At 42.6% G+C, this 14,945-nt stretch overlaps 1 protein-coding gene across 6 annotated transcripts in view; it reads left to right on the forward strand.

The window, feature by feature from the left end:
* The window catches only part of lmln (leishmanolysin-like (metallopeptidase M8 family)), a 216,887-nt gene that overhangs the window by 29,697 nt on the left and 172,245 nt on the right, over window positions 1–14,945 (forward strand). For all 6 annotated transcript variants that reach the window (XM_077536284.1, XM_077536288.1, XM_077536286.1 and 3 more), the window contains exons 4-5: window positions 2,921–3,003; window positions 8,039–8,156. In XM_077536284.1, the coding sequence (XP_077392410.1) occupies window positions 2,921–3,003; window positions 8,039–8,156 (201 nt within the window). The remainder of the gene's footprint in view (window positions 1–2,920; window positions 3,004–8,038; window positions 8,157–14,945) is intronic.

Raw genomic sequence — 14,945 nt, forward strand, 5'->3', positions numbered from 1 at the left:
TCCCTTTAATAATTTTTTTTAAAGTCTGCGCGAGTGAACAGAAGGGTGTGCCACCACCTACTGAAGCCCCGCCCATAGACTTTAAAAAGACGAGGGGACCCCCTCGCTTGCCTCTTCCAACATCATCATCCTCAGGCTAACGACCTGCAAGTGTCCCAGCCTGCTCGAACTCTTTGTTCCAAGAAACTTCCCAACCACGTGGCCTTTTTTTCTTTCTGGCAGCAACCGTTGCCGAGAGCAGACACTCGCTCCACGCCATGCCAAAGCAGGTGCAAACTGCAACGCTGACCCCAAAGACTCTTTTACTCCCTTTTTTTTCTTTTTTTTTTCTCTTCACCATCGGTGATTGCCCGCCAGCGGCGAGCTCAGCGGACCCGGGGTACACTTGCTACGTACCGCCGGACTCAAGGTTGTGCACCTAAGCCGCTCCGCACCACCTGCTATTCGGTGGCGCCCCGCCGCGGTGCTAGCTCACCTCCAACGGCTGGCCTTCCCCGTACGCAGGCGCGTAGCGGACCGAGCTCCAACACCTGGAGTCGGACAGCTGTCCGGCAGAACCAACCTTGCCGGAGAATCAACCTCGCCGAGTCGCCGACCAATCAAGGGACGAGCCGCGCAACTACGTCAGCCCCCGAGCGGTTCCCTTGCTCACCTGTGGATTAAATTTTTTTTTTTTGATTTTCTTTCCTTTTGGAACGAACATTGACTATTTTCCCCCCTTTTTCACAAGACCCTTTTGCTCGCTTCGACGCAAACGATTCTCGTAAGTGTGCGTTTGATTTCTAGCTCGGCGTATCCACTGTGTGCCACTTACGTTTGAAACATATCACAGATCTGGCAGGTCAAATTTCTCTTTTCCCTGTTTCCTTATTCATTCGCATTCCTTCCTTATTTTCATTAGCTTTATTTTATTTCTTTTCTTCTGATGGTAGAATAGTTAGATAGGCAGGGTTTGGACTCTGTAGTGTAGCAATCGTGAATAAATGCATGTTTTATTAACTCTATTCCGCCTAAGTCATCTGTGTTTCCGAGTGGATTATTATTCTTTTGTTAGTACAACGAACCACTGAATATCGAGTGTGGCGACTTTAGATTATAAATGACTGATGAAAGAAGGATTTTGGTCGTTGTTTGCTCCTGTTAACCCAAAGCAAAACCAACGTGGTGCCCCTAGAGGTTATCGAGGTAAATATAATTTACCTCTGTAACGTCCAGATTATTAATTCGTCCAAAAGACGACCCAATTATCGCTACAACGGAATCATGAACAAAAGTAAGAAATAGTCTTTGATAAATCTCTCAAGTACAAGTAAAAAAAAATGCTGAAAAGAATACTCAAGTACTGAGTAACTGCTTGAGCATAAAGTCTGATTTTTTTTTTTTTTAAATGTCATCAGACAAAAATATAAAATTATGTGCAAATGCTGGCATCTTCAAATCATAAAAAAATACCACTGCCTATATATATATATATATATATATATATATATATCTTACCCATCTTGTAATCTTGACGGGTCTTGTCTCCATTCCATGTCAGGTGTCTGGGCGCATTATCAGCATCCTGATTAGCATCTGGCTCGTACATGTAAGGTCCAACGTATAAAATGCCAACCTCCTCCTCTTCCTCCAACTCTTTAAAAACTTGGTTCTCCTCATTTTCGCTCAACCTATCGCTGACATCGCTGTCTGAATCGACGTTTGAGTGGCTTTGTATAGCGTCTGCATGGAGCGCTGCCATCGCTGTTCCCGGTGTGACGTATCACTTCCGGGTTTGTCGCCCGCCAGGCTCGAACTTCGGAAAAGCGATTATTTTGTCAAATATATAACATATAAATTATTTTTTCATCCTTTATTTGTTAGACAGTGTTTCAATGCTTCAATTGTGACCCTATATGGTATTTTATGAAATTACTTCACATTTGGTCTTTAAGTGATAGCACCTGCATGCAGCACAAAATATTTCACTACCTTCACCACTATTTGTGGTGTTGGATTTTATCACAGTAGATTTTTATTAGGGCTCGAGCAGCTACCGCTGCGAGGACCCTATTGATTTTCATTACATTATTACACGTGTAGCACCCCGAGACACACAAAAAAAGTCTATTGGTACCATGTAGCTAAAATGTACAGGAAGTGATCTATGAATTTTTTAATGGCCAATTTTGGCCCATTCACTGTGGTCATACTTTTTGCCCCTTTGCAAACAGTTTTCATCCGATTGACTTCAAACTTAGCATGTATCATCTCAAGAACCGAGACAACAACTGGGCAAAAAAATCTTGACTTTTCGGAATACTATATGACGGGGGCAGGGCATCAAATATTGCCTTTAAAATTCCATTTGTCCAGAAAGAGTAAATGATTAATAACTCCCATGTTCAAGGTCCAAAAAATCTCTAAACAGTGTCAGTGTTTCTTAATTGTCCCAAGGGGATAAATAAAGTTATATTGAATTGAATTGAATTGAATTGAATTGAATTGAATTGAATTGAGATGCGCATAGGATTAAATAAATTTTCTTCTCCCCACTTCCTTTTAGGCAAAATCAAATTTTTTCCATGTTCTCTCATTTTTTTCCTGTTACATATATTGTTTTGATTATGAAAGTACAGTATTAATTGTTTTTCTTGTGTTCAACTTTAAATTGTTGCCGGAAATGAATGAAATGAAATTAATTCTAATTTTGTGAGACATCATACTTTTATTTTGTCTTTCTGCCATAATCATCAAAATTGAAACAAATTGAGGCTGGACATATTTCACTCTGTGTGATTTGAACTGATGTAACATGCAAGTTTCACTTTTTGAAACAAATGATTCAAATTTGAAACTTGTCCTACATATTCTAATTTTCTGACCTACACTAGTACCCTCCATATATGCTCCATATACCTCCAATTGTGTTCCCCTTTAGGATAAGCTGTTTCCTCAGGCAATTGATTACATGCAGAAAGCCTTCGTTGTGAGACGCAGGGTCGGCCCGATTCTTCTCAGCAGGTGAGCACACTAAAATTGTCCCTATGTGTGATTTCGAATGTGAATGGTTGGTTGTCTATGTGTTCCCTGCTATTGGCTGGCAACCTAAAGTTGACTCGTTGGGTACTGAGAGATGAAACTGGCATCAAGGCAAGGCAAAGCAAGACAAGTTTATTTGTATGGCACATTTCATACACAGGCCAACTCAATGTGCTTTACACAAGGAAAGACAACACCGATAATAACTAGACTAAGTGCAATTACTGAAGAAATTGCGTGGGATTGCTGAAAGCTGAATTTTAATAGCTGAATGCTAGTAGCTGAATGCTAGTGAAGGAAATAAAAAGATAAATTCCATGAAAATTACAAAGCAATTACCTATTAATTATTAGTAATAGTAGTAGTAGTAGTAGTAGTAGTAGTAGAAACAGTAGTAGTATTATTAGTAATTATTTAGTAACTTGTAGTTAAATAACAAATACAAATCCATCCATCATATTCTCAGTCAGCAGTCAGCAGTAGTCACCTACCATAAATTACAAGTATACTAAAGTTTTTTAAATTTATCTATTTATAAGCAATGTCTATACTCCTCTTTCATATCTTTTGTTGCTGGTGCTGAAAAAATGGGATTATCAGCAAACTTCAGCTAAAATCAGCACACAAGTATGTCAGTCTACTTGGCACAAAACACAACTGCTCAGCCAATCAGATGGCACCTTAAAGTCACGTCACTTCAGCAGCGTTCCATTCACAACATTATTTATGATCATCATCGGACTACTGCAAGTGGCTGGCAACCAGTTCAAGGTGCACACAGCCTACTGTACGAGGCCGACCGGGAAAGGCTCCAGCACCCCCGCGACCCCTGTGAGGAGTAAGTGGCTTAGACAATGGATGGATCATCAGACTAACAAAAGGCGAATTTATCAGCCAACGAGAAAAAGAAAAACATTTTCAGAATTTCGTTTTGTCATATCAAGTGATATTTCTGTGATTTAAGTGCAGTTTATAATGTCAGTATGTTTGCAAAAAAGGAAGCATTCACAGTCAGTTGGGATACATCTATATCCCTTCGCAAATTGATGCTGGATTTATTTGCAATGTACAGTCCGAGGTGGGATTTGAACCCGCAACCTCCAGGTTACTGAACAATGCACTCTACCAAGTGAGTGTATGGAAGTGGAAATGAAAGTGGGTATACAATGAAATAAACTAAGCTTTACAAAATATAGAAAATCATAAAATACAAATAAAACATATACACCACTTTGGCCTGCTAGTGAACAAACGGGTACTTATTTCACTTAATTAGCAACGTAACGACGACTAAGTCATTTTCCCCGTGTCCTCCTACACTTAGCCGGTGGGAGAGTGAGTCGTGCTTGAGCTTTCTGTTAGCCGCCCACTCGAATTTTCAGCTCTTGGCGAGCGGATTAAAACAGGGCGCTAAGACGTTAGCCGCATACCTGTACAGTGTACACATTTCCACGAGGCGGCGCCATAGTCCTTGTGAAGTTTTGAGCTGTGTGGCTTGCAGCGTAGTGGAGTTGAGTACCCCCCCATTTCTTCGCCTCGAGGCAGCCCCGAAAGGGAGTGACAGTCTCGCAGGCTGACAGCTGCCGGTGTCATCAGATAAGTGTTTGAGGTGACAGAATCACACATTGAGCTTGCTCCTCTGTCAACACTGACAACTGCCCCCTACTGCTGCGACGCTGGTGGTCTAATTCAATGTTGCTACACATTGTTTGTTTGTTTTTATTGACTTCCGTCTTGAGCGTTGTACCGAGTGACTTTAGTCACCGTTGGTATAATAGTAATTATCCGTGTCTGATTAAACACATTCATAGGATTAAATGACTGCTTGTGTTTAATTATTATATTAATATCCGACCGCGTTTTAGCCTTCTACGCTGCCTAGCGTGAGAGCTATTACATTGACAACACCGCGGTTGCATCAACAAAACATACTGCTGGGTCAAATTAATACAAAAGGAATTATTTATACGGTTGTGGTTTTTCTTTTTTTTCCTCTCCCTTCTTTTATCCAGTTTTATACTGGATCCCAACATGGAGGAGGATCCGGGTTTTAAAACGTTGTTTGTCCGGAACCTCCAACAAAACCTTAACCACTACTTGGGATTGGCCTTGTGCCCTCAGACACTGAATAGCTCGCAGCTGCGTGACTTAGCAGCTAGGGGCTATGCAAAGTTAAAATTGTCCACCCCCAAGGTAGTCGACACAGGAATTTATAAAGTGGACATGGGTCCCCCGTCGGAGCTTGAGAGAGCTTTATGCTCCAAGGGAAGACCAGGCTAAATCAAAGTCAAACCTGTCGAACCCGGAAGCCGCGCTCCAAAACCAACAACCCACGTGACGAGAAATCAGATGAAGAAAAGCAAGCTGACAACGACCACCGGCACTCCAAATTTGGTAAAGGTAAGCCTGATTCACGCTATAATCCAAAACGTGATAAAACCAAACGCGCAACAGCAACCAATTTCTGCCGCGAGTCCCGGAACCACCAAATCGACTCCGAGACCGACCACAATGCAGTTGCCGACGGCATATTGAAGGCACTCCTGAAATTGTCAAAAGACTCACTAAAAACCCCGTCTTTATGACTAACCGACGGCCGGATGCCCACTGAAGTGACCCACCAGCAGAGGTCCTCCAGAAACCGACACTCAGACACCTCCTAAACAGTCTTCTGACTCAACGACATTGGTACTGCAGGTTGATCCAAATACTACAGCCATGTATGAATGTATCGCGATCAACCGACAACGTGAGACCGTTCCAACAGCTTTTAGGGAAACTCACCACCAGGGGGATAGCTCGTAAATTCTACCTGAGCGTCACCCTGGAGCGAGCGCTGACCTACGAACCTCTTGTAGATCCCGCCGCAGACATCACGGTGATGTCCAACACGGTATTTGAACAACTGCGCGCCGTGTCACAAGCTAACGATCGACCGCTCTGCCTACGGCGGTGCACACTTAGTGCCTTTTCACCTACTAATACAAAGCTAGACTCTGTTGCATTGGTGCACTGGTCCATTCGCCCCATGGAATTCATTCACGCGGTCTATGTGGTACCCATTGAGTTCTTATTGGCCAAGACCTGTTGCTTCGCTTTCAACCCGTCATAGACTACCAGAACCTCCAGGTTTGAGCCCTCCAAGAAGTTTTGCACCACGCCGACGCGCTCCGATCCGAACAGGACTGTGAACGTTTGCGCACGGTGTTAATGAAATACACACCCTTTTTGCCAAGGACTCCTTGGACTGCGGGTTGACGGACCTACATGTGGTCCTCATCCCGACTCAGCCCGATGCTCCTCCAACTTTTGTGCGCCAGTAAGATTCCGATAGCCTCCTATGAACCAGTACAGAAGACTATCGGCACCATGCTGGAAAAGGGCCAGTCTTGAAACCAAACGGCACATGGAGGCCGACCATTGACTATCGCAAACTGAACCAGCAGGTTCCTCTTTTGCGATGGCCCATGACACAACTTGAACAGGAACTTCCCAAGGTGCGAGATGCCAAATTCTTCACCACCATCGATGTGGCTTTGGGGTTCTGGACGATTCCAGTGGTTCCCAGAGGGATCAATACAAATTGGCATTCACCTTTGGCAACAAACAGTACACTTTCAACCGGTGTCCATTCGGCTACGCCAACTCGCCAGCCGACTTTAACATCTTCCTCAACAAGGCGTGCCCTGACGCCGCTGCCAGGGTAACCTCATTTATTTCGATGACATTGTGATGAGGAGCTCATCTTTGGATGACCACTTGGTGGAAATCGACCACGTTCTTGGACAACTGTCTTCCGCAGCTGCCAAACTGTCCCTCCTGAAAGGTCAGTGGTGGTGCCGCACAAAGGTCAACTACGCGGGGATCTTGATCGGGCCGAACTGGATTGAACCACAATCCAGCTGTATTCAAGGCCTTCTTGACATCAAAACTACGCAGCTTCCTTGGCGTGTGCAACTATTCGCGCCAGTTCATTGAACACTTTGCTGACATAGCACGCCCTCTTACTCACCTGCTGAGGAAAGACACGCCCTTCGCTTGTGGTGGCGAACAAAACAACGCGATGTACACGCTAAAACAAAAGCTGGGCTCCGCCCCCTGTCTCGCGTACCCCGATAGCAACAAGGAATTTTTCTTGGAGGCAGGATTCTCGGATTATTGTTTGAGTGCGGGTCTATACCAAATGTACGACCAGGACAAATGCGTTGTGGCGTACACCAGTAAAACGTTGAACGGCCCCGAGTTGAAATACTCTGCGAAAAAAAGCCCTGCTTTCCACAGTATGGGTAATCAAACATTTCTAAAACTACATTGGATGCCAAAAAGTAACTATTGATCTGAAAAGATGGAACTAATTTGCTGAATTTAAAAAAAAAAATGTTGAAAAGGAAAGTTAAAAAAAAATTACTTATGTCAGACAAGAGCATGAAAATTGTACATGTGAGTATGAGTATATGATTTATAAATGTATTATGGTATATGTCTAGGAATTTTATGCACATATGTTGTTGGCAAATGTACGCATGTCTCAGTGCACTTGTATACATGACCAGTTTTATACATTTTATTTGTTAAAAATATTAACCTAGTATTGCATTAATAATGAAATAAGTCTAAATATACGTTGTAAAAGGGGTAGGGCTAGATAAGTTTTTAACTTCTTCCTACTCCCTTTTGAACATGTAAACTGTGCCTAATTGCTGATTGTATAAGGTTCGCCTTTTATTTTAAGTTTTTATTTTTCAGCCAACTTGATTATATGTTCAATTTAAAAAATAAATACATACAAAAGTAGAATAATATGGGACCTTTAAAACTGTAACTACTTGACATGTGTTTCCTGACAAGGTTTCAGAGACTGCAGGTGGGTAAAGAGTGATGTTTGTCTTTGACCATTTGTTTTGCGAAGCACTTTTGTGTTGCTTTTTATTTAAGCATATCATGTATAAAGATTTTACTATGTTGTAAAATATATTACATGTACAAATGTAATTATGTCTGTCTTTTTCCACTACAGACAATGTGCAACCAACCAGTATTTGAAGAAGAGGGATGACCCCCATCGCTACTGCCAGAATGCCTGTGCAAACATCACCTATTGTGGCCCAGTCATTGTACCCCAACACCACTTGCAGGTCAGCAACATTATAATTTCAACATTTTGATTAGCACATGCTGTAATATACACAGAGAGTGCCATTGAGATTCTGGCTGCAAAAGAACAAGACATTACAACTTCCAACATGCTTTTCATTTATTTTGCAAAGAAATTAGTCTTTAACCAATGAGGTGGTACTACCGTCACCGGGATCGTATTGGTGCCGATACCAGTCTCATTTTATCCCATTATGGCTGGGAGCGCGTTGCCACGTTTCTACCATGAGAGCCGGGAGCGCTCTAGCGCTCTTCTACCTTTAAAGCCAGAAGAGCGGAGACGTCATTTTGTTTTGTTTTGACCACTTCTTGGTCTCTTAGCCGATAAAATGTCTTGGAATTTTATTTGCGCATTCATGGCTGATGCAGATTCACAGGAGTTATGAAATAAATGACGACCACACAGGAGGACTTCGAATCAGCGTAACCAGTTGACAGTGTCATATTGTTAAGAAATATGTTTGTAGACAATGAGGATGTTGAATATTTTGACATCTTTGTAACGGAATAGGTGACAAATAATTACCAGTAAATCCCCCGAGGTTATGACAAGTGTGCTCCAGTGTTGAGGGTAAATATACCCACAGATATAACAGTTATTTGTTGATTTTTTTTTTCTAAATATATATTGAAGATTTTTAATAATAAACTTAGGTTTGTGTTAACACCACAGGTGTAAGCTCTGAAATGTTTTTGGAATTACGTTTCTATCTGTTTCAGGAGCTGAGATATCATTTATTTTGTAGGCATTGACAATATTGTTGCATTTCCAGGAAAACCTCAGGTTTTCGGGGGTAATTCAAAAGTCCCCCATTGGTTTTAAAAGCATGTTTTGCCGGGTGCTTTAGGCCTTAATGGGTTAAGGTATCAATACTCGCGGTGGTGGCTGATACCAAGTTTCACGGTCAAGAACTAGAATTTAGAAATTATAGGACTATAAAGTTGCCATTCATTTCATGTAATTTTAAGGGAAAATAATATATTGGGATATATACTGTAGGTCTTCTTTAAAATCTGTCATTTTTGGTTGGAGAATTTCCTGTACAAGTGGTATCGGTATTTGGTATCAGTATTGTAACTACTCGAGAGTTGAGTATAGGAGGATCCTGTGTGACGTATTGTTTATGTTTTGGGCGTTGCACCATGGGAACTGTGTGGCAAGAGCCTTGCATGGAGTTTGATGGTTTCACACTTTTGGAGGAGGATTAAGAGAAGCAGATGGTTAATTCTTGTGCCATAAATTGTACGGCCCGTTGGGGGCCTGATAAAAAAAAAAGTTGTTGTTTTTCTCGCATTTGCACCGAGAGGGGCCGCGAATAGGGAAAGAAATGGGAGGTTATAACTTCACGCTCAAAGCCCGTATTCTGTCTTATGCTGACGGGTTTCTAACGCTCACTTTATTGTTGGTAAGTACTTGTGACTATGTATTTGTTATTTGGATAGGATTAAATAATAATAATAATCGAGTTTGTGCATTCTAAAATCCGCTGAGTCATATTGTTTTGCGGTCTTATTCAGGTGTTCCCAAGCACGATCGACAGCCACCTTGACTTGTTCCTCGTCTTGAAATGGGCTATCCTGGATCGCTAAATGTGAAGGCTAGTGACAAAGCCGTCCAAGCGTTACGAACAGAGGATCAAAAGGCATATCAGAATTGTATTATGGATTTTTATAAATGAGAAGTGGGGGGTGGGAGGGGGTGCCTAGTTTTATACTTGAATGTCCACATTTTCATCTTCTCCGAATAACTAATGCATTCTGCATCTCTTTTGATACCTGCCGATCTCACTTGTGTATACGCAGTATCTATAGTTGTAAGTTCCATCCTGACAGCTCCATTAAAGGTGCTACAATGCTAGTATGCTACGTAGAATGACTGCATGTTTCTCCAAGACTGGATTTGAAAAGGAAGAATTTTGTCAGCTCTGATATTCAGTTGTTAAAACTAGACCAGATGCCATTGAAATTCTCACACACAGGACAAGTCTCACTGTGCTAAAGTCATTGCATTTCCCAAAATAAATCAAGAATAAGCTGTGGTGCTTGTTGACATAATTCCTCCATGAAACTATTGATTGTTGACTGCATGTTGATTGTTTTGAGGGGTTGGTTTGGAGTGACGTTCCCCAAACTTAAATGTAATGCGATAATCTGCCTGTGTCAAGGCTGGGTCCTCCGAAGGGCGAATTTGTCGGCTACATGATGTCACTCCAGCACGCACGGATTTACAGTTCAATGAAGAATAATTACCCAGTTTTGCACAGGGCTTTGAATTAAATATGAGTCATTTGTCCCCAAAGCAGATGTGTGACCAGGAAACAGGTGAGTCGGACCAAATTTTGTCATAATCCCACGTCAAATATGGGCCTTCAATAGTTTCAAATTGTCGCCAATACATCTCCGCAAACCTCCTCCACCTTTCGGCCATTAACGTGCTTAAATAGCGGCGATTCGCCCGCTAACTTTCTTCGTGTATGGTGTTTCTATATAGTCTGCCATGTTTTCTGCCACACAGCTATCCGCGCATGCACTAAAAAATGTCAACAAAGGATCCTCCTATAGTATCATCAGAAAAAAAGTGGTATCCAGCATCTCTAATCCCGACCATCCGCCATGACGTGCATGTATTCTGTTAATTCAGCTGACTCACTTCTTTTTTTACAGGCAACATACTTTAAGAGTTCCAATAAGAATATGATATGAATTATCATTACTGCGGCGTCTAGTTTGTTGCGATGCTACAGCAGGCTAAGACGTGAGGAGTTGGACACTGCTGACGGGCGCCATCTTGGAACCAAATTGACTTGCTATTTTAGCAGGCACTGACTTAATTTGGCGTGTAAAGTACCTTATAAGACCGTACAGCTCTTCCTTTCCACAGCGTGAAGTGACATTGTCGGTGGCACTTCACGGTTGTAATCCAAAATTATGCTTCACAGTTGCACTTTATTCCAAAGTTGCGTTTTGTACAGTCAACGGAAAGTTTCTTCCCCCACACTCACCCCACCTGATAATCAAGGCCAGTGGACACACACAAGCACCCTTATACAGGTTAGCCCACTTACTAAAAAGCAAGACCAGTCCCCCTGGTGACACCGCCACCACCTGCGTACCTTGACCGCATGCACAACACATGCACACAACCCAAACAGGAAGAAACCACCAAACATACTATATGGCTCCTACAATCAATGCTAAAGCATTTATTCATCAAAACGGTTCTGTCATAATATTTCACGAGTTGCAATGGACTCTCGGACACTGGGTTGCACCCTTGGGGAAACTATTAGTTACATTACTCCGTTACTACAAAATTAACACCATTAGTAATGCCGTTATACTTTAACAGTTATTCCCAACACTGGTCATGGCACAGTATGTATTTACATTGAAAATTGTTGTTAATGTTGAAGCTGAATGGGGGTAACATGTTTAGTCCATCCATTCATTTTCTTACTTTTCCTCACAAGGGTTGCGAGGATGCTGGTGCCTATCCCAGCTGGCTTCGGGCAGTAGGCGGGGTAGACCTTGAACTTTTTGCCAGCCAATCCAGGGCACACACAGATGAACACACACTCACAATCACACCTAGGGACAGTTTAGCATGTTCAATCAACTTGCCAAGCATGTCTTTGGAATGTGGGAGGAAACCGGAGTACCCAGAAAAAACCCACGCAAGCACGGGGAGAAGATGCAAACTCCACCCAGGAAGACCGAAGCCCGGACTTGACCTCATGTACTCTGTACTGTGAGGCGGACGTGCTAACCAGTCAACCACCGTGCCGCTCAGGTCCGCCGCACCCTATACGCAGAGTCCGCATAGTGCGTAGGGTACCATCGCCCGTGTGGGGCCCCATTTGCCTGTGGGCACGGCGCACGCATGCCCTTGAATGTTGCATCCGTGAACACCCCTGCTTGGGGGTGGGGGGGTAGGTATCGCTCGTCGTGCAAGCACTGGATGCGATTACTACGTTTGTTTTAATTTTAAGACGTGATTGTCAGTTAAATCAACAAGGTTTTTTTGGGGAAAAAGTGCTTACATTCTACAATTCAGAGATACATGGAGAGAAAGAAGCAAAAGAAAACGAAGCACGTCATTCACGTTCGGCAGTAAACTTGGTGCGTTCAATGACCTCTTACACCGTTGGATATTTCAAGCATACATAGAAAAACTCCTTCAATGTATCAAACAGAAATAAATACTACGTGAGAACTGTTGAAGGTACTTGGCATAATTTTATAATTTATTTGCCAGATCAAAAATCTCTGTAATAGATGCACCAAAATCAGAACAGCTGCATGGCAACCTACATTTCTCATCAAACAAACAAACAAACAAAAAAATCCCCCCAAAGTATACACATAAGCCTCAAAATATCCCACACTCTATCGATTGTTTTCCAAAGGGCAATATAAATAGGGCTCCGTGCTACATGATTAAAAAGAATTGTGATATCATAATGAGGGTGGCACGGTGATTGACTGGTTAGCACGTCCGCCTCCCAGTTCTGAGGACACAGGTTCAAGTCCAGGCTCCGGCCTTCCTGGATGGAGTTTGCATGTTCTCCCCGTGCCTGCATGGGTCTCCTCCCACATTCCAAAGACATGCATGGCAGGTTAATTGGGCGCTCCGAATAGTCCCTAGGTGTGCTTGTGAGTGTGGATGGTTGTTCGTCTCTGTGTGCCCTGCGATTGGCTGGCAACCAGTTCAGGGTGCACCCTGCCTGCTGCCCAAAGCCAGATGAGATATGCTCCAGCACCCCCTGCGACCCTTGTGAGGAATAAGCAATCAAGAAAATGGATGAATGGATGGATATCATCATGACATGGAGCTGGGAGCAGGCGAGTGATCAGATGCGATGGAAATGTGTGTGACATCAGCCAATCAGAGCAGAGCAATCACAGTTTCCCCTCTCTCCTGCGGTTTGCAAGTTGAAGACATAAACAGAAAGTAAAAGAAACAAGAAGTAAACAATGACCAAACGCGCAAGTAAACAAGCCGTGCTTTGGCGTCATCTTCCCAAGATGAAACAGATTCGATAAGTTGGTGATCTTCCCCGTCATTTTTCTGGTGGTATCTCGTGAAGTAAATGAAGAGGGTTGTGCAAGGTAAGTACTCAAAAACAGTTAACACAACAATTCCGTTGAAACAAGCTAGTGGAACAACATGTGGAAAGCATGCACAGGCTGCCGACGTACCATTAGCAGTTTAGCCGCTACTAAGTAGCCGTGCAGCCAGCCACCATGCCAAAGCAGCAATCATATCATCTTTTGAGCACTCCAACCCGTGTGAATTGCGAATGATTGCTGGTCTGCAGAAACTTGTTTGAACCAGTCAATGGCCCAACAAAAGGTTGGGGTTGGGTCTTTAAGCTATGAAAACTTTTATTGTTGCATGAGAAATGCCTCCCACACCGCAAAGAAAAATAAAATAAAATTTGGGGGCACCATCACACTTTTAAGCTTAGGGCACCCAAAGGGGTAGCGGCGGCACTGGTGCCGCTCATGTGTTTAGTCATTTAAAGGGATACTTCACATTTTCAGTGAAATCATACTTAATGTCCCCATTTGATAGTTGGTACATGTTTATCACTTAGCATACAGTTGTGCTTGAAAGTTTACATACCCTTGGAGTATGTAAACTTATGAGCGCAGCCATAAATGTACCAAATATAAGTCACTAAGCACTTAGTGACACAAAAATGCTATGAATCATCACCAAGATTCAGATGCACATCTCGACTCATGCCAATTTCAACCTCTAAAAATATCAAAATAATTGACATAGTATTTTCGATTTTCTGGGCATTAAGACTTTTTCTCGCCATACAGTAGCCGGGTTTATCCATCCATCCATTTTCTTGACCGCTTATTCCTCACAAGGGTTGCGGAGGGTGCTGGCGCCTATCTCAGCTGGCTCTAGGCAGTAGGCGGGGGACACCCTGGACTGGTTGATCACATGATTTATAAGATGGAGTTCATGCATCAAGGTAGCACAGGAGTTGTGATCGTGAAACACTTTTATTGAAGCAAAATCTTGATTAAAAACAAGTTCCAAGTACTTTAGAACGAGTTCTCCCCTCGCAGACGAGCTCTTGGCAAGACGCCGCCATTCTTACGTACAGAAACGCCAACGTCACGACGCATTTACGTCAAGACAGAGCAATGCGCATACTGGACACAGTCTCACCATTCCGATTGAAGTGTTTACATGACTCTCGTTTGGATTCATGAAAGGAATATGCCACTCCTGCTCTGTGATTCTGAATGAGATTCCATTCGGATTCAGCCTTTTCATTCCAATTGAGTGTTTATATGGAGCAGTTTCATTCTCTTTGGCCATTCGACAATGAGCAGTATCAAACACCTGCAAATGACGAGAAGTTGTATCTAAGGGAGTGGGCGTGCAAAGTTGGACTGGAGTTGAAATGTCTGTCCCATTGAAAATGAATGGGGAAAATTTGAAATTAAACGTTAAATGTGGAAAAACTACAAGTAACGTGGAAGAAGAAAAATAACCAACCAAGGTGGTATGAATTTTTGAAGCAGGTTTAAATTTGAATGTTGTAAATCAGAAGTATTACGTGGGAGTTTTTGCACATTAAGAAAGCAGGTGCAATAAAATGTTATAAGAAATGTAATAAATAATAGGAATAACAAGTTTGACAGTCCAACTAGACAAGTGTAATTTCTGGAAAAATTGTGTGTGAATGCTGAAAGCTGAATGCTAACATTTGAACGTAATGCTTTATTATAACTAGTGTTGTTCC

This window comes from Festucalex cinctus, chromosome 11, assembly GCF_051991245.1.
Source record: "Festucalex cinctus isolate MCC-2025b chromosome 11, RoL_Fcin_1.0, whole genome shotgun sequence".
Taxonomy (NCBI): domain Eukaryota; kingdom Metazoa; phylum Chordata; class Actinopteri; order Syngnathiformes; family Syngnathidae; genus Festucalex; species Festucalex cinctus.